Source organism: Chelon labrosus (assembly GCF_963514085.1).
Source record: "Chelon labrosus genome assembly, chromosome: 18".
Classification (NCBI taxonomy): Eukaryota; Metazoa; Chordata; class Actinopteri; order Mugiliformes; family Mugilidae; genus Chelon; species Chelon labrosus.
This window is the reverse complement of record NC_140351.1, coordinates 8,696,958-8,719,846: the sequence shown is the minus strand read 5'-3', so window position 1 is coordinate 8,719,846 and position 22,889 is coordinate 8,696,958. Positions and strand designations below refer to the sequence as shown.

Sequence of the window (22,889 nt, the reverse complement as noted above, 5' to 3'; positions counted from 1 at the left end):
GTCTCAGGTTGGGGGCACATATCAGGAATCAGGTTTAGGACACACCTCTATAGGTAAGCATGGGAAATAGAATGATATGAGGCAAGGCCAAGTTCCTGAATTTCTGTTATTTTAACTTAATTTAAATATCCACAGACAGCATTTTGATTAAATTGATCTTCTATGAGTGAGAGTCTTTCTTAATATTGGTAGGAACGTGGTGATGCTGAATTTCTCCTCTGCAGAGTCGCTGGTGGTCAGCAGGGGTAGTGTTAATGTTGGTGGGCTCTCCTGAAGTCAATAACTTCCTTTGTTTTTCCCTTGTTGAGGATACAGGTGTTACACTTATGCCGCATTCCAGAAAACTGGTGGTCGACCTCCTACTAAGAAAAGTGCTCTGGAATGGCTCTTGAAGTTGGTGGTCCTACTCGTGAAGTCGGGGAAAAACAATCTACCCAGACTTCATGCGATGTAGCAGCCTGACGTCACAGAACAATGGCAGCGCCTACAGACATGCACACCGTGAATGTTAAAACATAATTTACTAGACTACAAAATACATTTATGCGTTTTTTTTTTTTTGTCATATTAGACATCATCCTATTACACAACATGACTTTTGTGTGAATATATCTCGCTATATCTCTCTGCATAAAGTTGAAGATGAAGTGTAGCCTAATGTAACGTAACAAAACAACAACAAACAAGTCTGACAAGAAAGAGGAGGTTTGTTGAGCATCTACTGTTAACTTTCAGCACAGAAAGGCACTAGATATGATGGTACATCACTTCATCTGCCTCTCTTCTTACCCTGATGCAACCATCACTCTGGAACAGGGTAAAACAGGACTCATCAGACCATCCATTGATCCAGAGTCCAATCTTTATCTAGAGTCCAATCTTTATGCTCCCTAGCAAATTGAGGCCTTCCAGTTAGACTCACTGGTTAGTGATTTTCTTATGGCTACACAGCTGTTCAGTTGAGTTCCCTTCGTGTTGTATTCATCTTCATCTTCTTCTTCTGTAACCGCTTGTTCCTGTGAAGGAGCCTATCCCAGATGTCATCGGGCGAGAGGCGGGGTACACCCTGGACAGGTCGCCAGTCTATTGCAGGGCTAACACAGAGAGACAGACAACCATTCACACTCACGCTCACACCTAATTCAGAATCACAAAATTCATGGGACGAATTGCTGTGAAATGTGTTACAGATATGCAAGGTTCAGAATCACCAGTTAACCTAATGAGGTTGTCTTTGGACGGTGGGAGGAAGCCAGAGAGAACCCACACAGACACAGGGAGAACATGCAAACTCCACACAGAAAGGCCCAGTCGGCCCATGGATTCGAACCCGGGACCTTCTTGCATCAGTGCTAACCACCTCGCCAGTGTGCCGCCCCTCTTTGTATTGTACATGTGGAAATGCTCTTACTTTCACTATTAAACACAGCCCTGAGTTCTACCTTTGTTTTTCCTTCAATCTGATTTCACCGTTCAACGTTCGGAATCAATCAGGATTTTTTTCCAACCACATTTCTTCTTAGAAGACGATGGTTCCCCACTATCCTTCCGGTTTTTAATAATGCGCTGGACAGTTCTTAACCCAATTTTAGTAGTTTCTACAATTTCCTTAGATGTTTTCTCTGTTTGATTCATCCCAATGATTTGACCCTTCTCAAACAGACTAACATCTTTCCCACGACCACGGGATGTGTCTTTAGACATGGTTTAAGAAATGAGAAGCTACTCATTGCATCAGTTGGGGTTAAATAACTTGTTGCCAGCTGAAAGATAATTTCCCATGAGGTAATTATCCAATAGGAGGATCGTACCTATTTGCTTAGTTAAATCCAGGTGGTGACTTTTTTTGGCCAGGCAGTGTACAGCAACCCTCAAACAACGCAATATCTGGCAACCCAGATCAACTTCCTCAGTCAAGGCTACCTCAAGCCCCTGCAGGATGTTTAAGGCAACTACAATATAACACAAACCAATCTAACATGACAATGACCATGCATACATAACCTATAACATTTTGATTGAGAGGCTTGCTTCTCATTTTAATCTGCCCGACCAGCTTTTAGCCTTGTTCTTAAACTTTCTGACTGATAGGACACAGAGGGTTTTAGTAAATGGGGTTACATCAAAAACCCAAGTCTCCAACACAGGTTCCCCACAAGGCTGTGTACTTTCCCCGCTCCTGTTCATTTTATACACGGATAGCTGCAGGTCTCTTAAAGAGGACAGCTTTTTCGTTAAATTCTCTGATGATACTGCTCTGATGTCACTCCTCCATGGCGCAGAGTCAGACCACGGACGTGCGCTTCCTGATTTTGTAAAGTGGTGTGACGACAGCCTTCTCGACCTTAATGTTCTTAAAACTAAGGAACTCATCATCGATTTTAGAAAAAAAGGGACAAATACCTCAGTATGCAGGATCCATGGTGAGGATGTGGAGATCGTAAATTCTTATAAATATCTGGGTACGGTTTTTGATTGTCAACTGAAGTTTGAAATTAACTCTGATTCAGTGGTCAAACGTGCCCAGCAGAGAGTCCATTTATTGCGCAGGATTAATTCCTTCGGGGTCTCCAGTTCTATACTGTGCACTGTGTATTTGTCATATATTGAGAGCCTTCTTACCTTTTCTTTCATTTGTTGGTTTGGTAACATTACAGTGAAGGACCGAAACTGTTTAAATAATATTGTGAAAGTCTGCTCCAAAATTATTGGAATTCAAATGTGCGACCTGAATTCTCTTTGGGAGAAACGTGTCCTCCAAAAAGCAAAAAGTCTGATGAACCAACATCATATTCTGGAAGATGAATTTGTTCTTATGCCATCAGGTCGGCGTTACTTGCAGCCCCCCAGAAAGACAAACCGTTACGCAAGATCATTTATTCCTTCAGCAATTACACTACTAAATACTGAGCTGAGGAAATAATTATTGACTGATCTGTTCTTGGCACAATGCACTTTAGGAGCTACGGATATGTGCAATTCATCTTCCATTTATTTATTTATTTATTACTGTGTTTTTATTAAGCACACATTATCTTTTATTCTGGGCTGCTATTTTTATTTTTATTTTTATTTTTATTTTTATTTTTATCTTATTTTTATTTTTCTCTATCAGGACAAGCAGTTATTTGTATTCTTTTTATCATTATCTATTCTGCTTCTGATGTCTTTTTATTTATAAATTGTATTTGGACCCAGACCTCATCGCGTTACTCCTGCTATATACTATTGCTGTGTGAATGGTTGTATGTCTAGATGGTGGATTGTAGAAACTGAATTGCTCTTCGGGGATTAATAAAGCTTTCTGTATCTGTATCTGTATAACATGTACAAAAACTAAATGACTACACTACAAGTTAACTTTGACCTTTGGGGTAGAAACGCTCAGTGCTTTCTCTGTGGGTCCAGCGTAACAGCTCCACATATTAGGAAAGCTATTAATGGTTTTAAAGGTATTGATATCATCTGATGGTAGACTATGTATGACCAGTGGTCAATTAATACAGACCTAGTCAAACAAGAAGGTCTGAGACTGGGTAAAGGGAAGTGCCTGCAGTAAAGAGGTTTAAACTGATCAATAAATGTCTTTAAAAATTCTCCTCATTATGTTTAAAATAAGGTCAGCCTTAAAGCATACCTTCATGAGGGAACTCCTGGGTGTCACCTGTGTCCATAAGCTCTTACTAAGGCAGTAGTAAGAAGGAGACTGTGATGGTGGCATTATAAGGCCAAAAGGCTGCCTATCAAAACAGGAAATCCAAAAATAATTCACAGAAAATGTCTGTGTGTGCCGACACTGACTGAAGGGAAGTTGAATGTGATGTATTTTCAGATTTTAGAGTGAGTCCAGTTTATATCTCCACATACAGCTGCGCCCAGTCACCACCTGTTAATATGAGTCACTGAGGTATTATTCGAGTTTATTTATTGACACATTTAATTAAAAATTTAATTTTCAATAATATACGTCATCATGTACTTTTGAGCCAATGGGGCACCTTTTCTGAGCTCATACAAGATGTTAGGTGATGTTAAAAGGACAAGAATATGTTGTGTTTACAAAATTCAATATGAGGAAACTAAACCTCCACAGTCTTTAGTTCTCATGGTTTTCTCAGCAATGATATTATTAGAGTTCTTGTCAGTGGTTTATCTTCTCATCTGTTGTGGTGTCATACGTAATGTGCTCATCACCATACGTAGAGCTGGTACAAAGATCCCACAGCTATAAATGGTGATGTGTCCCCGGCAGAAAACCTGGAGGTGAAATCATTGTCTCCAACGTTTTTTCTCTAAACTGTAAATGTAAAGGACTCTATCCAGATGCTTTCCAGATAATTTCTCATCCAACTGGTTTGTAAACAACCTTCTGTACATACTGAGCCTCACATGTCTATGGGTGTTGGTGGTAATTTATAGCCTCAGGCACTGAAGGTACAGGTGGTTTTTGTTGTATTTTAAGAAAGCAGATGGCAGTGAGTGATGTGATGAAGATCATCTTTTAAAATACATAAATCACACCCCTATGAGCTCAAGATGTCCCTAAAAGGTGACTTCCTCACTCACAGAGCTCAAGCAGGAAGAATAAAGACTTACTGTATTTTTGGATCATTTTAGTCATGTGATATCTATCAGCAGTAGAACAAAACCAAGTTAAGTTTGGGTGTTTGTGTTTTACATCACTTGAGAAGAGAAGGGAAGAGAAGAGAAGTTTCTCTTACAGCTGCAGATTCATTTGGTAAGAAATGTATTCCTGATTTTTAAAGTTTAACTTTTTATCCTGCGAGAAAGCACATGATATATTTTAATAGTCGTCTTTGTTTCCAGGAGATGAATGTCATGGCAGCCCTGTGTGTGAACGTGGTGACAGTCACCATGTTACTGAGTGTCTTCTTTCTTTCAGGTGAGCTGTTTGTTCAGTCTCTTTTATTTGGAGACATTACTTGAATCATTTCTAGTCTGAAATATTTTCTACTGACATTGTTCAAAGGGTCTACATCAGGGGGTCAAACTCATCTTAGTTCAAGAGTGACATACAGCCCAATTTGAACTCAAGTGGGCCGGACCAGTAGCATAATAGTCCATTCATTCATTCATCTTCTATACCCGCTTAGTCCTGTTAAGGGTCGCGGGGGTCTGCTGGAGCCTATCCCAGCTGTCATCGGGCGAGAGGCGGGGGTACACCCTGGACAGGTCGCCAGTCCATCGCAGGGCCAACACAGAGACAGACAACCAGTCCACGGCCAATTTAGAATCACCAATTAACCTAATGAGCATTTCTTAAAAAAATGCAATTTTATTCCCGTCTGCCATTTAGTTCTGGATGTTGTGTTCTGTTTGCTACTCTGACTAAAACAGTGGATAAATTAGGAATAGTGGTCACTTTTGTAGCACCCAGTTCTCTTACTTTACGGGAGGGTGGGTAAACCACCTCAAAACTGAGGGTCCAGTCTCTCCAGCAGACAAATACACTAAGTCATGCAGGCACGTAACTAAATCACACTAACTTTAATAAATATAGCTAATTTATATAAGTTTTAGCGGTGACGTTCTTTCTCGCTCTGTCTCTTTCCTCTCGGTCCCACCCACCTGGTTACCCCGTAGGTTAACTTGAACATCACTAATTGGCTAATCAAACAGATTGACACCTGTCCATACCATTAACGCCACAAGAAAATGGTGCATTCGGGAACCATGTTGAACATAGGACATTCCATATACTTAATGAACCGTCCCAAATACCAGTAATCTTCTATGTAACTTTGCACTTTGCACTTGGAAATTCATGCCACGGGCCAGATTAGATCCTCTGGCGGGCCGGTTTTGGCCATTTGATTGACACCGCTGGTCTAAATGTAACATGCTGCAGATGAACTGGAGTTTGTGTCTCATCAACTTTCTCTTCAGGCAGATTTTGATCCACATGATGTTCATCATTAGTCTGGTTTTACAGGTGTTTGGACTAAATGTGATTCAGGCCTCTTCATTACTGCACCAAAGAAGATAGAAGCACTGAGAGGATCTTGTTTGAAAATCCAATGTACCTATAGAGAGAAAACAGGAAAAGAGTTTGACAGCAGCAGAGAAACGTTTGGAGTGTGGATTAAAAATGACTCAAATTCATTGGTAATTAAAAAGAATGCAGTTTTCAACAGTAGTGGGTCAGTTAACATCTATGCAATGAATATTATTGGAGACCTGAGACAGAAAAACTGCACCACTCTGATTTTATAACTTAGAAACTAAGTAAAGTTAACTAAGAAAAGTCATTCAGACACATACTACTTCAGAATTGAGAATGGGCCGTTCAAGGCAACAGCTGTTTGTGATCCTCTTCAAATAAGAGTTAAAGGTAAGAAAGGTTTTGTTAATTACAATTTATTATGAACATAATGTGAAATCTGTTTCATCTTCAGTCAGCAAACTCTGTAACCCTTCTATACATGTTATCAACAGTACAAATAAATGGACTGATTAAAAAGAGTGAAAAGCTGAGATTTACTAACAATAAAATAGATTTTGTCACAACTGGAATTAATAAATATTTCAATACAATAATATGTGTTTGATGTGAAACCACAGGTTCTCCATGGAGACCCACAATTAATATCTCAGGTGATATGAAGGAGAAGGAGTCTGTCACTATAACCTGCTCAGCTTTCACTCCCTGTCCACACTCCCCTCCTCAACTCACCTGGAATCTCCAACAAGACCCTCACAACAAAATAGAGGAAAACACAGATGGGACCTTTACAACTAAAATCCAGGAGACCATCACTCTGTCAGACACACATGATGAATACAACATCAGCTGTTCTGTCAGATATCCTGTGAAAGAAGGAAAAGATGTCAAGACAGCAGAGACACAAGAGACTCTCAATGTTTCATGTAAGACAACCAAAGTTTATTGTTGCACATGAGGATTTGTGCAATATTGTGAACAATATATCAATGTCACATTTTCCTCAGATGCTCCTAAAGACACCTCAGCATCCATCAGTCCATCAGGTTTGGTGTCAGCAGGTACCTGGGTGAAGCTGACCTGCTCCAGTAGAGCCAAGCCTCCCGTCAGACGCTTCACCTGGTTCAAGAACAGCACAGATGGACCCATGATCGTATCTGAAGGACACTTCTACAGCTTCAATGTGACTGATGGAGGAGTTTATTACTGTGTGGCCTCAAATCAAGTTGGTTACCAGAGGTCACCAGAGATTCTTTTGAATGTTGAAGGTAAATGCAGAAATGAACTGAATCTGCTCTCATCTTGTTATTGTTGAAGGTTAATACTGAACACGACTGAATTAACTCACTTTTATTGTCTACAAATGAAGCTTATTTTATGTCTGCACCACTTGTTTTTAACATATCAGCATCTTTTTGTTTCTCTCTGTGAGGTACCAATGGATCTCCACTCAGAGAGGCAGAAGTCAGAGGATTAATCGGGATCATCGTTCTCATCTGCCTTTGTGTTTGGTGAGTATCAGCCAGTTCGTACAACAAAGGTTATCTGTCACGCTTTAGTCTCACCACCTTGTCACACTTTATCCTTATTTCTCATTGGTGATTTAATCCACAGTGCTCTTGTGCTGTGGAGGTGGGCAAAGGCGACAAGTTCAACTGTCCAGCAGAGTCAGGTGAGAAAACATGAAACTTTACTATCAGTCAGTCCATTTTAAAATAGATGCAACAAATTAAGACTGCAGTGCTGTGTGTTTCTAAAGGAAATATGACGATATATTGAATCTGACAAAACCTCCTGTTAGAATAACGGTAACACTGTGCACTGTGACTCACTATATGATGTTTCATTGTGTCAGTTAAAAGCTGAATTGAGACTCCAAACTCAGAAGAGGATTCACTCCCATCTACTGACAGCGTTAAATTTTCTTTTCAGAATCAAACAGGTGAAGAGCTGGCTGTTAAAGAGCCAGCGAAGAAAGCAGCAGCAGCCGAAGAAAACATCCATTACAGAGAGATCAGCTTCTACATGCGGAGACGTGAACTGTCCTCTGTCTCAGTGCAGGACAGTGGACAGCAGCAGCAGGACACAGTGTACGCACAGATCAACAAACCAGCAAAGAGATTAACACATACTTCTGACGACACAGAGGATATTTATGTTGAAATGAAGAAAATTTGAGAAGTGTGTTTTGTTTGTGTGGAGACTCAGATTACATCTGTGGAGGATTCATAAGAAATGTGCTAACATTCAATTTGTCTTAGCCAGTTACAGAAAAAGTATAAGAAATGCTAGTTTTTATAACAGTTAAATGAAGAAACTCTGCAAGAAGAACAGAATCAACCAGTTTCCTCCTGAGTTGATGTTGGTTAGTCTTTGCATTGATTGAGCTTTAAACCACACATGGAGATAAAAACATGGAGATAAAACTCATTAGTTAAAAATTCATATGTGTTCATAAGGACACAGACAAACAAAGACAGTTTTTCTGTTGCATACATAAGCACACAAACATCTCTTTTAGACTAATTCAGACATGGATTCTTTACACTGTCACTGAAACCAGAGTTTTTGTGATCTTCTACGTACCAGTGTTGTTATTTGGTTGATGTTATTCAGTTATGGGAGCCACGTTCTTTGCTTTGCAGATGATATACAGTTATACCTGCTAGATCTTTGCAGTGGATCAAAATCTTCACATGTGTCTGTGAGATATTACAAACTAGATGTTTTCCAATATTAGATAGCTTGTTTATTTACTTGTTTTTTTAGTTACATTAGTGAAATACTGGAGCCTGGACAAGAAAATGTGACGGTTTAGTCACAGTTTAGTGACGAGAAACTCAAAAGTTTCACATCTGCAGCTTTTCTATTTCAGTTTTCAATACCTTTATTTTTATGTGAGGACATTACATGTGTGTTGTTGTGTTATTTGTTTGTATTAGATGTGTGACATAAAAGTACCAAAGCTTTTAAGAGTGAATTGGTTGAAATGACTGTAGATGACTGATACTGAAACAGGTCTACAAACATAATGCGTTATATTCAATTTCAGACATAAATATTTTAGTGTCATTATGTTGACAAGGGATTTATTTTGTTATATATACTGTGCATCCATAATGCTTTCATACCAAAAACTGAAGAAGAAAACAGCGTTCCTATTTGTTATTCAAACAAGTCTCATTGTAATGCCTCTCAATTGTTGCGTCATCCAGTGTTTAAGGTATTTTGTTACATGAAATATATAGTGTCAAGCAGGAAAATAAAAATAAAAATAAGAATAAAACGTGTTTGTTAACTGTGTTTGTTAAGAAACAAAAAATGAAGACGATCTGTTTTTGGTTTCCTTTGTAGTTAATTTCTGCTCGTACACTAGAGCGCAGCCTGTTAATGTGTTAACCACCATGTCAGTGTTCATCAAAAAAGCTTTCAAATTGTATTTGCTTTGTTTCTCTGCAATACTGTGTATAGTTCCTGTGTGAACGGCCCCAGCCGAGTGGATGTCATGTGATCCTGTCAGTGTATCATGGCTGACATCACCATGGATTCATCTGAATGTTGAAGGTAAATATCATTGATGAAAACATTTCAACTGAGTCAGTTTGACGCTTGATGTTCCTTGTTTCATATTTCATTTTGGTTTATGAAGAATTACTGAAGTGGTTCAGACTGTGGTTCATAATATACAAGTTTCATCAGGAGAGTTTATATTTAACAAGTCTGTAAACAGCAGCAATAAAAGTTGATGATGGTTTAGAGTCAAATAATCTTCTGCTAAGGAGAAGGTGACCATGCTGTCTTGTTTCTGATGATCCAGGGTTTGGGGTTGATGTCAACGTTACAGTGATGATCCTGGGAATTGTAATTCTCTACAGTACAAGCAATATTCTCGGACAAATCAGAGAAGGTGAGATAGCCAAGATTATTATTGTTGCCTTCATATCTGTGAAAGACATTCATTCTTTATGTGAGTAAAGTTTCAGTCTCAGCTTCCCATCGGTCAGTTTCTCCAAATCATCCAACAGGTGACAACTGACAGGAAAAATCTGAATCTTCACAGTTGCAGGACCGACTCCAGACAACAGGGGGCAGTAGACAAGATGTACTTTGAAGAATCTTAACTGGAGCCAAGAACTGTGAAATACAGCAGAATAAATAATAAACAGAGCCATCAGACCATTTTTGAATAAATATGGTTAAAAACTATAATTCACAAAATAGTACACTGATATAAAATCTGATAGAAACTCAACTTTTTCTCTTTTCAACCATCCATAATTACAATCAATAAATACAGATTTATTTTTATAGGATGTCTCTCCCAAAGCATTATAAACACTGAAATGGTAACATTAAACTTCACTGTGGACATCTGCACACATTCTCTCACTGGGTTTTGAATGTAAACCACCACCAGAGGGCGACATAACTCCTTTACACTCCATCTTGAATCCACCTGCAGTTCAGACAAGAGTTACTGATGTATTATCTCTGCTTTCCTTCATATTTCACTTTTATTTCACCTCTCTCACTCACATCGCTCTGCTCATTTTCTGCCACCTATTTAAAATCAAATATAAAGAACCACTGCTGTTTTATGATTTGACATATTTACATGAATTATTATTCATAATAAATGGATGAACATGACGTGTCTGTGAAGGTTCTCAGTCATCCAGGTCATGGTATATCCAACAAAGCGTCAAAGAACTGAAGAAGCTACTCGGATGAGTCTTGAAATGTCTTCTCCAAAAACTCTACAAGTCCAGTTGCCTTTTTTTGAACCTTTGTTGGAGATGAATCATGACATTTTAATTCAATGATTGCTGTCAGGAGGTTTCATTCTTCCTTAACAGTGTGACTGAACTCATCCGTTAAACCTCCTCTTAGAGGAGTCTGCAGTAAATCCACTGCAGAGCACTAACACCTCTCTGTGTTGTTTCATTTCCACAGGACACAAAAGAAGAAGAGGAAGACGACGTCAACAGTGTGATTGAGATTCAAGTTTGATGAGCCACAAGAAGAGGAGGAAGATTCATTGTCAGTAGAATGATATATTATTTCTTATTACTTGTTTTTTGTTGCACATGTTATTTCTGTCATAAAATGTGATATTTTAGTGGATCACAGCATCATCCATGCCTGTACATTTTAAATAATATTACTCTGTAGAAGATGAAGATTTAAATGTAAAATAGTTTTATGTAAAATTCTTGTTTCTGTAGGATAAAGAAGAATTTCGCCTGATTTGTTTCTGGTTTATATACACTGTGCAATCAAGAAAGATGATGTAAACATTTAGAGTCAATGTCAGTGTTAGAAACATGGCTGTTTAAATGTTTTAATTTTTCTCTAAACAGACATGAATCCTCTTACATGTGGTATTAAGGTATTAAAGTTTTTACAGAAAAAAAATTAATAAAGTGTAAAGCTACATGTTTGATTGACAAAGCAGAGTGAGTGTGACAAGGAAGTTGACATGAGGAACTCATTGAGGGAGGATCCAAATGCGAGACACTCAGTCCAGAGAGGCAGGAGTAGGAATTCAAAGTACAATTTAATTAAAATTAAATAAATAAATTGCACAGCAGGGATGGAAAGATAAGAGAAAAACAGGTAAGGACCAAAACAAGAAGTTGGGAATACAAGAAATCACAAATGTAGGACAAACAGGGAAACATCACAGATGATGTGACAGAGAACAAAGACAAAGGCAGGGCTATATGTACACACATGGGAGCAAAGGGGTTAAGGAGACACAGGTGAGACTAATGAGGGGCGGAGCACACAAGGAGAAACCAATCCAACAATCAAAGAGGAGAAAACACAGGAAGTAAAACAAGAAAATAAGAAACTACAGGGAAAATCATAGCTGAGATTGATGCTGTTGTCTAAACTCTCAAAATGTGAAAATAGAAGGTGAAATCCATCTTAAAATTTCTGTTACTATGAAGAAGTGTCTAAAACATACAATGAGACAAATCAGAGACAATGATGAAGACATATCAGTGTTTCTGTGCACATGGGGGAAATTTGTCTTCTGGAAGAAAGGCTTTCTAGCAGAGATTCATCAGGTATTAAAGTGAGTTGATATAATAATAATAGCAAGAGGGTGGAGTTTGAGGTTAATGAGCCTATCCCAGCTGTCATCGGGCGAGAGGCGGAGTACACTCTGGACAGGTCTCCAGTCTATCACAGGTCTAACACAGAGAGACAGACAATTATTCACACTCACACCTATGGCCAATTTAGAATCACCAATTAACCTAACAAGCATGTCTTTGGATGGTGGGAGAAAGCCGGAGTACTCGAAGAGAACCTACGCAGACACAGGGAGAACATGCAAACTCCACCTCATGGACTGACTCTGCCCTCGTCGGCCCTGGGATTCGAACCAGGAAGGGGATGAAAAGGATCAGAGGTGGTAGGATGAAAAGGATAGAGGGGGTGGGATCAGAAGGGTACAGGGGGATGGAATGAAAAGGGTCAGAGATGATGGGCTGAAAATGGATGGAGTGGATGGGATAAAAAAGGCTGAAGTGAAGACATGAAGGGGGTGGAATGTGTAGACGGATGATGGTAGAGGAACCCAAGGAGTGAGTCTTAGGTTGGTGGCCCATATCAGGAAGCAGGTTTAGGACACAACTCTATAGGTAAGCGTGGGAAATAGAATGATATGGGGCAAGGCCAGGTTCTCGAATTTCAGTTATATTAACTTAATTTAAATATCCACAGACAGTATTTTGATTAAACTGATCTTCTATGAGTGAGAGTCTTACTTAAAACTGGTAGGAACGCGATGATTCTGAATTTCTCCTCTGCAGAGTCGTTGGTGGTCTGCAGGGGTAGTGATAATGTTGGTTTTACATTTTATGATGACCCCAACTTCTCAAAGTCAAAGTCAAAGTCAGCTTTATTGTCAATTCTGACATGTGCAACACATAACAGGATTGAAATTTCTTTCCTCAAAGTACCTACGGTGCAGCAACTTAAACACAAAATGTACAAATATGAAATGTAAAAATATAAGATATATATATATCTATGTATCTATATATACATACATATACACACCCATATACATATACACATATATATACTACACGCATACATACCTAAAATAGAATAAAATAAAAATAAAAATAGAATGAGCTACAATAAAATAAAGTGGCTGGTGCGACCCCTGAGTTGGGCAGGTGCAAAGGGTATGATATATGATATATATAATATATATAATACAGTATATACAATATTGGTCTCTCAGATGAAGTATAGTCCGTGGGGTGGTGGTGGTGGTGGTGGGGGGATCAGAGTCCCAGGTTAGTGTGTGCGTATGTGTGAGCGGGGAGCAGAACGGGGAGAGGGGGCAGAGCAGGTAAGGAATTGAGCTTCCAGACAGCCTGGTGGATGAAGCTGTCTTTGAGTCTGCTGGTCCTGGCCTGAAGACTCCGCAGTCTCCTCCCTGATGGCAGCAGACTGAGGAAGTTGTGTGACGGGTGGGTGGGATCACCTGCAATGCAGAGGGCTTTGCGGGTGAGACGGGTGTCGTAAATGTCCTGGGGGGAAGGGAGAGAGACACCGATTATCTTCTCAGCTGTTCTCACTATGCGATGGAGGGTCTTGCGGCAGGATGCGGTGCAGGCGCCGTACCACGCAGTTATGCAGCTGGTCAGGATGCTCTCGATGGTGCCTCTGTAGAAGGTGTGCATGATGGGGGCCGGTGCTCTGGCTTTCCTCAGTTTGCGCAGAAAGTAGAGGCGCTGTTGAGCCTTCTTTGCAAGTGATGCGGTGTTGGTCGCCCAGGAGAGGTCCTCTGTGACGTGCACACCCAGGAACTTGGTGCTGCTCACCCTCTCCACAGCAGCACCATTGATGGTCAGAGGAGCATGCTGAGTGTGCGCTCTCCTGAAGTCCACAACAATCTCCTTTGTCTTTTCCACATTCAAGGAGAGATTGTTGTCTCCGCACCACATAGCCAGGCGGCTAACCTCGTTCCTGTAGTTGGTCTCGTCTCTGTTGCTGATGAGACCCACCACAGTCGTGTCGTCTGCAAACTTTATGAATAGGTTGGAGCTATCCATCGGTGTGCAGTCGTGAGTCAGTAAAGTGAAGAGGAGGGGGCTCAGCACACACCCCTGGGGGGCCCCTGTGTTCAGGGTGATGGTGCTGGATGTGTTGGTGCCAACCCGCACTGCTTGTGGTCTTCCAGTCAGGAAGTCCAGCATCCAGTTGCACAGCGAGGTACTGAGCCCCAGTTGTTCCAGTTTTTGTATGAGCTGTTGGGGGATGATTGTATGGAATGCTGAACTGAAGTCAATGAACAGCATTCTGACATAGGAGTCCTTAGTGTCCAGATGTGTGACAGCTGAGTGGAGGGTAGTGGAGATGGCATCATCGGTCGAGCGGTTGGACCGATATGCGAACTGGAAAGGGTCCAGGGTGGGGGGGAGAATTGACTTGACATGATGCATGACCAGCCGTTCGAAGCACTTCATGAGAATGGGAGTGAGTGCAACTGGACGGTAGTCGTTGAAGCAGGAGGGTGACGACTTCTTCGGGACCGGGATGATGGTGGTGGCTTTGAAGCACGTGGGGACAACAGCCTGACTCAGTGAGATGTTGAAAATGTCTGTGAAGACATCTGTGAGTTCCTCTGCACAGTCTCTCAGTACACGACCAGGTATGTTGTCTGGACCTGAAGCTTTGCGTGCATCAATCCTGCGAAGGGATCTCCTCACACTTGCTGAGGACGGTGTCATCAGCTGGTCGTCAGATGGGGGTGGAGTCTTCTGTGCATGGGTGTTGTTATGTGCCTCAAAGCGAGCGAAGAAGTCATTTAGCTCATTCAGCAGAGAGGTGGAGCTTTCGCAGATCTGTGGTGTGGGCTTGTAGTCCGTGATGGTCTGTATCCCTCGCCACAGACTCCGAGTGTCTCTGCTGTCGCTGAAGTGATGGGCTATCCTCCTGGAGTGCTGTCTCTTGGCCACTCTGATGCCTCGGGACAGGTTGGCCCTAGCTGTCCTCAAGCCTACCTCGTCTCCAGCTCTGAAGGCAGCGTTTCGATCCTTCAGGAGCCTGTGGACCTCCCCAGTCAGCCATGGTTTCTGATTGGCCCGAACAGTGATGGTTTTGGTGTCCGTGACGTCATCAATACATTTGGCTATGTAAGCAGTGACAGTCTCTGTATACTCCTGGAGGTCTGTGGTGTTGTTCTGCGTGGCAGCCTGCTTGAACATATTCCAGTCAGTGGTACCGAAACAGTCTTGAAGTGCCTCTGAAGACCCCTCTGGCCACACTCGTACCTGCTTCTTAACTGGTTTGGTGACTTTAACCAGTGGTCTGTAAGCTGGCATTAGCATAACAGTGATATGATCAGAGGCACCAAGGTGGGGGAGGGGGAGGGCCTTGTAGGCTCCCCTCTGGGTGGTGTAAACATGGTCCAATGTGTTTTTTCCCCATGTAGGAAAGTCAATATGCTGGTGTATTTTTGGAAACACAGTCTTTGGGTCAGCGTGGTTGAAGTCCCCGGCCAGGATGAGAAAAGCATCCGGGTGGGCTGTCTGCTGCTCACTGATGTGCTGGTACAGTTCATTCAGTGCCTCTCTCCTGTTGTTGTTGTTGGAGCTGGGAGGGATGTAAACAGCTACAAACAATATGGCCGTAAATTCCCTCGGTAGATAGAACGGCCGGCACTTGATAACCATAAACTCCACCAGTGGTGAGCAGTGTTTACAGACCACAACAGCGTCGCGGCACCAGGCATCGTTGATGTAAACACAGAGTCCGCCGCCGCGGGTCTTACCTCCCTCGACGAGCGCTCTGTCCGCTCGGTAGCATGTCAGCCGGTCGAGCTTAACGGCATGGTCCGGTACGCCGTCGTTGAGCCATGTTTCCACAAATACGTAAATACAGCACTCTCTCACAGTCCACTGAGTAGAGCGTAGTAGTCGAATATGGTCCATTTTATTATCCAGAGATCGTACGTTGGCCAGTACAATTGTGGGGATGGACGGCTTGTGTGGATTAGCCGCTAGTCTGGTCTGGATACCTCCGCGTTTACCTCTCTTCTGCTTCCTCTCACGCCACCTGTGGTGCCTCCACTGTGGGCGAGATGCAGATGTGGGGGTCGGTGACGCTGTTGGCCTCCGGAGCAGACCCCGATCCCGTAGTTCTTCGGCATGTGCAGGGTTTAACTCAAAGAATGTGGTTCTGCCAACGCCGAGCAGAAACTCACGACTGTATCTGCGGTTGAAGACGGATTGTAGCGACGAAGATGTACAAAAAAGACGAGACTCACTAGACAAAAAACTCGAAAACACCGAATTGTCGGGACAGAGAGGAGCTGCAGCATCCGTATGCGCCGCCATCTTGGAATCCTTGGGGTCATCAGCAAACGTTATCCTGTGGTTAGAGCTGGACTTTGTGGTACAATCATGGGTCAGTGAAAAGAAGTAGGTTGAGCACATAGTCCTCTGGTACACAGTTCTCCTGGTGTTGGTGACTGAGTGTCTGATACTGATCCAGACTGACTGTGGTCTCTCTGTGAGGAAGTCCAACACCCAATTGCAGAGGGAGGTGTTGAGTCCCAGGATGAAAAAGCTTCCCAATGAATATTCAGCTGAAGTCTAGTACTACATAATACCCACAATCCTTGACAATAATAAAGAACCTCAGAGTGGGTTTACCAGAGTTTGTCTGGTAAAAACACATACAGTTAAGAAGACAGAGGTCGTATCAGGCACGAAAAACCGTTGCACTTGACACCACCACCCACTTATTAGCAGTTGTTATAACAACCCTCAAACAACACAGTATCTGGTAACACAGATCTACTTCCTCCGTCAAGGCTTCCTCAAGCCACTGCAGGATGTTTAAGGCAACTACAATATAACACAAACCAATCTAACATGACAATGACCATGCATGCATAACATGTACAAAAACTAAATGACTACACTACAAGTTAACTTTGACCTGAGGGGTAGAAACACTCAGTGCTTTCTCTGTGGATCCAGCATAACAGCTCCACATATTAGGAAAGCTATTAACAGTTTTAAAGGTATTGATATCATCTGATGGTACGCTATATATGACCAGTGGTCAATTAATATGGACCTAGTCAAACAAGAAGGTCTGAGATTGGGTAGTGTCTGCAGTAAAGAGGTAAAAACTGATCAATAAATGTCTTTAAAAATCCTCATCATCATGTTTAAAATAAGCGTACCTTCACGAGGAAACTCCTGAGTGTCACCTGTGTCATCTTACTAAGACAATAGTGAGAGGGAGACTGTGATGGTGCCATTATGAGGCCGAAAAGCTGCCTATCAAAAGAGGAACAAAAATAATTTACAGAAAATGTCTGTGTGTGTGCCAACTGTGTGTGTGTCCTGTGAAGGGTCACGGGATCTGCTGTAGCCTATCCCAGCTGTCATCGGGCAAGAGGCGGGGTACATACTGAACAGGTCGCCAGTCTATCGCAGGGCTAACACAGAGAGACAGACAACCATTCACACAGCCAATGAACCAAATGAGCATGTCTTTGGACAGGAGGAAGCCGGTGTTTATTAACACTGATAGACACATTTAATTAAAAAAATAATTTTCAATCATATACGTCCTCATTCAGCCAGTGGGACACCTTCACATTTGGACATGTGGATACAAACTTCATAATGTCATGTTTGCAGCCCAAGCTGATGGATCTGGACAACATAAACAGGTGAAGAGACTGTTCTTTAAGTGATAGCCAATAAAACAGAGGAAGATGTCCGTTATGAAGACGTCCACTTCTCTGAGCTCAAGACGTTAGTTCATGTTAAAAAGAATATGTTGTTTTTACTGCTCAATTCAATATGAGGAAACTCTAAACCTCCACAGCCTTTAGTTCACACGGTTTTCTCAGCTATGATAATATTACAGTTCTTGTCAGTGGCTGTTGTGGTGTGATACGTCATGTGCACATCACCCTATGTAGAGCTGGTACAAAGGTCCCACAGCTGTAAATGGGGAACTAAAGTGTAACGGCAGAAATGTGCACCCACCATTAGTAGCATCGTACTACATTATCATGAAATGTGAAAATGTTTTCAAATGAGTTTTAAATATCAAACATATTCATTGATTTCAAATTACTGCAAACATGAAGAGGTTAGCAGCCACTACTCTGTTTTGGACTTTAGGGGCTAGGGTCCAAGCACTGAAAGTGGTTGGACCCTATTGTTTTTGTTCGGATTTTTATCCTTTTTTATTATTATTTTCTTTGCAATTAAACAGTTCACATTTCTAAATATTCAATCCGCTATTGAAAAGGCAGCACATGACCAAGAGTCATGCATTAAAAATTGTCACCTTTGACGTGTGAACTCAAGAGTTTAAAATGCAGCAAACAGAGACTTCCTCTTTCGAGTTAAAGCAGGAAGGGTGTAGGCTTCTTGAAAGAGCAACTGGACAGAGAAGTTGGTTATTTGATCTGCTGCTGATCATCTTAACTTCACAAATTACTGGATTTTAAAACTATACTGTTTCTCTATTTAAGCTGCGGATACATTCGGTAAGAACAATATTGTTGGTTTTTATACTTTAACTTTTAAATCTGAGAGCAAACATGTGACATATTTTATTAGTTGGTGTGAATGAAACGTTGTCTCAACATTTTAATCTATACTATCATGAAGTCGTGGATTCGTTTAGATTTTATTTTGAAAGTGTTTTCAAAGTGATTCTCTGCAGATGTTATTAATGACTGTTCTGAATCTAGTAAAATATAATGTATTGCCGTAAACAGACATTATTCAAGTATTACATGTTCACGGCAAGTTCCTAGTTTTAATATATGAATTTGAGGTTTCTTTAAAACATAAATACTTTCTCCAAAATCGTCTTTTATTCAAATATGTAAAAGCATCATACGGTAGTTTTTGTCTTTGTTTCCAGTCTAGGAGATGAGTGTCATGGCAGCCCTGTGTGTGAACGTGGTGACAGTCAACATGTTACTGAGTGTCTTCTTTCTTTCAGGTCAGCTGTTTGTTCAGTCTCTTTTATTTGGAGACATTACTTGAATCATTTCTAGTCTGAAATATTTTCTACTGACATTGTTCAAAGGGTCTACATGTAACATGCTGCAGATGAACTGGAGTTTGTGTCTCATCAACTTTCTGTTCAAGCAGAATTTCATCCACATGATGTTCATCATTAGTCTGATTTTACAGGTGTTTGGGCTGATTGTCGTGAAAATTCAGGCCTCTTCATTACTGCACCAAAGAAGATGGAAGCACTGAGTGGATCTTGTTTGAAAATTTTATGTAACTATAGAGAGAAACCAGGAAACAAGATTGACAGCAGCAGAGAAACCTTCGGAGTGTGGATTAAAAATGAACCATATACATTGTTAATTAAAAAGAATGCGGTTTTCAACAGTAGTGGGTCAGTTAATATCTATCCAATGAATATAATTGGAGACCTGAGTCAGAAAAACTGCACCACTCTGTTTTCTGATTTAAAGATAAGTCATTCAGACACATACTACTTCAGAATTGAGAACTTGTCGTTCAAGGCAACAGCTGATTGTGATCCTCTTCAAATAACAGTTAAAGGTAAGAAAGGTTTTGTTAATTAAAATTTATTTTGAACATAGTGTCAAATCTGTTTCATCTTCAGTCAGAAAACTCTGTAACCCTTCTATACATGTTATCAACAGTGCAAATAAGTGGACTGATTTAAAAAAAAAAAAAAAAGTAAAAACCTGAGTCTTACTAACAATAAAACAGATTTTGTCACAACTCAAAATAAAACAATGGAATTTAGGGACATTCAATACTGCTACTACTGTAATTAATAAATAGTTCAATACAGTAATGTATGTTTGATGTGAAACCACAGATTCTCCTTGGAGACCCAGAATTAAAATCTCAGGTGATGTGAAGGAGAAGAAGTCTGTCACTATATCCTGCTCAGCTTTCACTCCCTGTCCACACTCCCCTCCTCAACTCACCTGGAATCTCCAACAAGACCCTCACAACAAAATAGAGGAAAACACAGATGGGACCTTTACAACTAAAATCCAGGAGACCATCACTCTGTCAGACACACATGATGGATACAACATCATCTGTTCTGTCAGATATCCTGTGAATGAAGGAAAAGACGTCAAGACAGCAGAGACACAAGAGACTCTCAGTATTTCATGTAAGACAACCAGAGTTTGTTGTTGGATCATGTCAGCACATGATGATTCATGGGATGTCAGCTGTTTGTGATGAATAAAGTGAATCTCTGTCACGTTTTCCTCAGATGCTCCTAAAGACACCTCAGCATCCATCAGTCCATCAGGTTTGGTGTCAGCAGGTAGCTGGGTGAACCTGACCTGCTCCAGCAGAGCCAAGCCTCCTGTCAGACACTTCACCTGGTTCAAGAACAGCAAAGATGGACCCATGATCGTATCTGAAGGACACTTCTACAGCTTCAATGTGACTGATGGAGGAGGTTATTACTGTGTGGCCTCAAATGAACTTGGTAACCAGACGTCACCATGGATTCATCTGAATGTTGAAGGTAAATGCAGAAGTGAACTCAGTCTGTTCTCATCTTTTTTCTCTTGTTTCTTTTCTGATGTTCTCTGTCTACTTTAGTTTTACTTGGTTTTCTTTTCTATGAACAGAGAGCTATCAGACTTCAGTTACTGAGATTCATCTGAATGTTGAAGGTAAATATCATTGCTGAAAACATTTCAACTGAGTCAGTTTGACTCTTAATGTTCCTTGTTTCACGTTCGTGAAGAATTACTGAAGTGGTTAAGATGGTGGTTCATAATATACAAGTTTCATCAGGAGATCAGTTTTAAATTTGTCAAGTCTGTAAAGGGAAGGAATAAAAGTTGAAGATGATTTAGAGTCACATAATCTTCCACCAAGGAGAAGGTGACCATGCTATGTTGCTTCTGATGATCCAGGGTTTGGGGCTGATGTCCACGTTACAGTGAAGATCCTGGGAATTGTAATTCTCTACAGTACAATCATCATCTTTGAGTGGTGAGACAAACTTCTCTGATATGATACTTTGCAGCTGGAGATCATTTGGTGTCTTTTAAATTTTCTGTGTTTAACATCTGTTAATATTTATTCATCATATCTTTTTCTTTCAGCTGGTTTAGATCAAGATTCTCCAACAAACCAGAGATGGTAAACTGAGATTGTTGCTGTTGTCTAAACTCTCAAACTGTGAAATTAAAAGTTGAAATACACCTTAAAATTTCTGTTACTATGAAGAAGTGTCTAAAATATACAATGAGAGAAATCATCAGAGACAAAGGTGATGATATATCAATGTCTCTGTGCACATGGGGGAAATTTGTCTTCTGGAAGAAAGGCTTTCTAGCAAAGATGCATCAAGTATTAAAGTGAGGTGATATGATAATAATAGGAAGGGGGAAGAGTTTGAGATTGATGAATGGGTCAGACACAGGACTTGAGATTGAGGTAAAAATCTGACGAGCATCTCTGTGATGTTTCTTTACCACAGGACACAGAAAAAGAAGAAGAAGAAGACGACATCAACAGAGTGATTGAGATTCATGAGCCACAAGGAGAGGAGGAAGATGTCAAGGTCATTGTTAGTGGAATCATTTATTATTTCTTATTCCTTGTTTATACCTACTTATCGAGTGAAATGTGATATTTTGGTGGGTCATAGCATCATCCAGGTCTGAGGTCTGTACATATGGAATAGTCTTGTAGAAGATGAAGATTTGAATATAAAATATTTTTAAACATTTGTTTTTCTTTGTTTCTGTCTGGAGGATAAAGAGGTTTGGTATTTTCTTTCCATTACGGAGGAAACTCAAACTCATCTATGTAATACTGATCTGTTTTTGTATTCTTTCATGTTTTTTAATTTTTTTAAAAGAAATTGAGTAAAATACATTTATAGGACAATTACATGTAGATATGTCTGATGAAGAACAAGCAGAAATGTGAAGGTGTATCCTATCACTTTTGTTCATATATTTAGATGACTGCTGAACTATTTTAGCTACATGTTGGCTTCATAAAAAGACATTTCTATAATTTAATTTGTGAATCTCATCTGCCTTTGTGTTTAGTGAGTATCAGCCAGTTCAAGTTATCTGTCACGCTTTAGTCTCACCACTGGGTCACACTTCATCCTAAATTCTCATTGGTGATTTAATCCACAGTGTTCTTGTGCTTTGGAGGTGGACAAAGGCGACAAATTCAACTGTCCAGCAGAGTCAGGTGTAGAAATCATGAAACTTTACTGTCAGTCAGTCCGTTTTAAAATAGATGTTTCGTTGTGTCAGTTAAAAGTTGAATTGAGACGCCAAACCTAGATGAAGATTCACTCCCATCTACTCACAGCGTTACATTTTCTTTTCAGAATCAAACAGGTGAAGAGCTGGCTGTTAAAGAGCTGGGGAAGAGAGCAGCAGCAGCAGAAGAAGAAAACATCCATTACGGAGAGATCAGCTTCTACAAGCGGAGACGTGAACCGTCCTCTGTCTCAGTGCAGGACAGGGGACAGCAGCAGCAGGACGCGGTGTACGCACAGGTCAACATCAACAAACCAGATTAACACAGACTGCTGACGACACAGAGGATATCTATGTTGAAATGAAGAAAATCTGAGGATTGTTTTTTGAAGGACAAGATGCCAGACTAGTCAAACAAGAAAAACTCTCTTTCCACGTTCAGGATCAGGATGCAATAAATCCACATCAGCTCTGGAGCATTGGTGAAATAATCTGCATATTGTGTAAAACCTGCAGGCTGCACTTGTCTTTCTTCCTGGTCTGTCAGACACGATGTTGTTTAGATCATCAAGAAGTCTGTGAATGTGACCATATGTCTCTGATGCGGCAGGTTGTTTTAATCTTTGTCCTCTTCCTCAGACAAATGTGTTGCAAGAAGAAGCCTTT

General features: G+C 40.7%; 1 protein-coding gene across 1 annotated transcript; it reads left to right on the top strand.

Annotated features, from left to right (window-relative positions):
• Positions 1-16,395: 16,395 nt before the first annotated feature.
• LOC311503743 (sialic acid-binding Ig-like lectin 7) lies at positions 16,396-22,546 on the top strand (the record flags this gene model as incomplete). The annotated part of the gene is made up of 8 exons (XM_084566617.1): positions 16,396-16,399; positions 19,171-19,554; positions 19,841-20,146; positions 20,252-20,512; positions 20,910-20,988; positions 21,102-21,138; positions 21,479-21,568; positions 22,352-22,546. 8 exons carry the CDS (start codon positions 16,396-16,398, stop codon positions 22,544-22,546), a joined length of 1,356 nt encoding a protein of 451 aa, XP_084422743.1.
• Between the last annotated feature and the right edge of the window lie 343 nt (positions 22,547-22,889).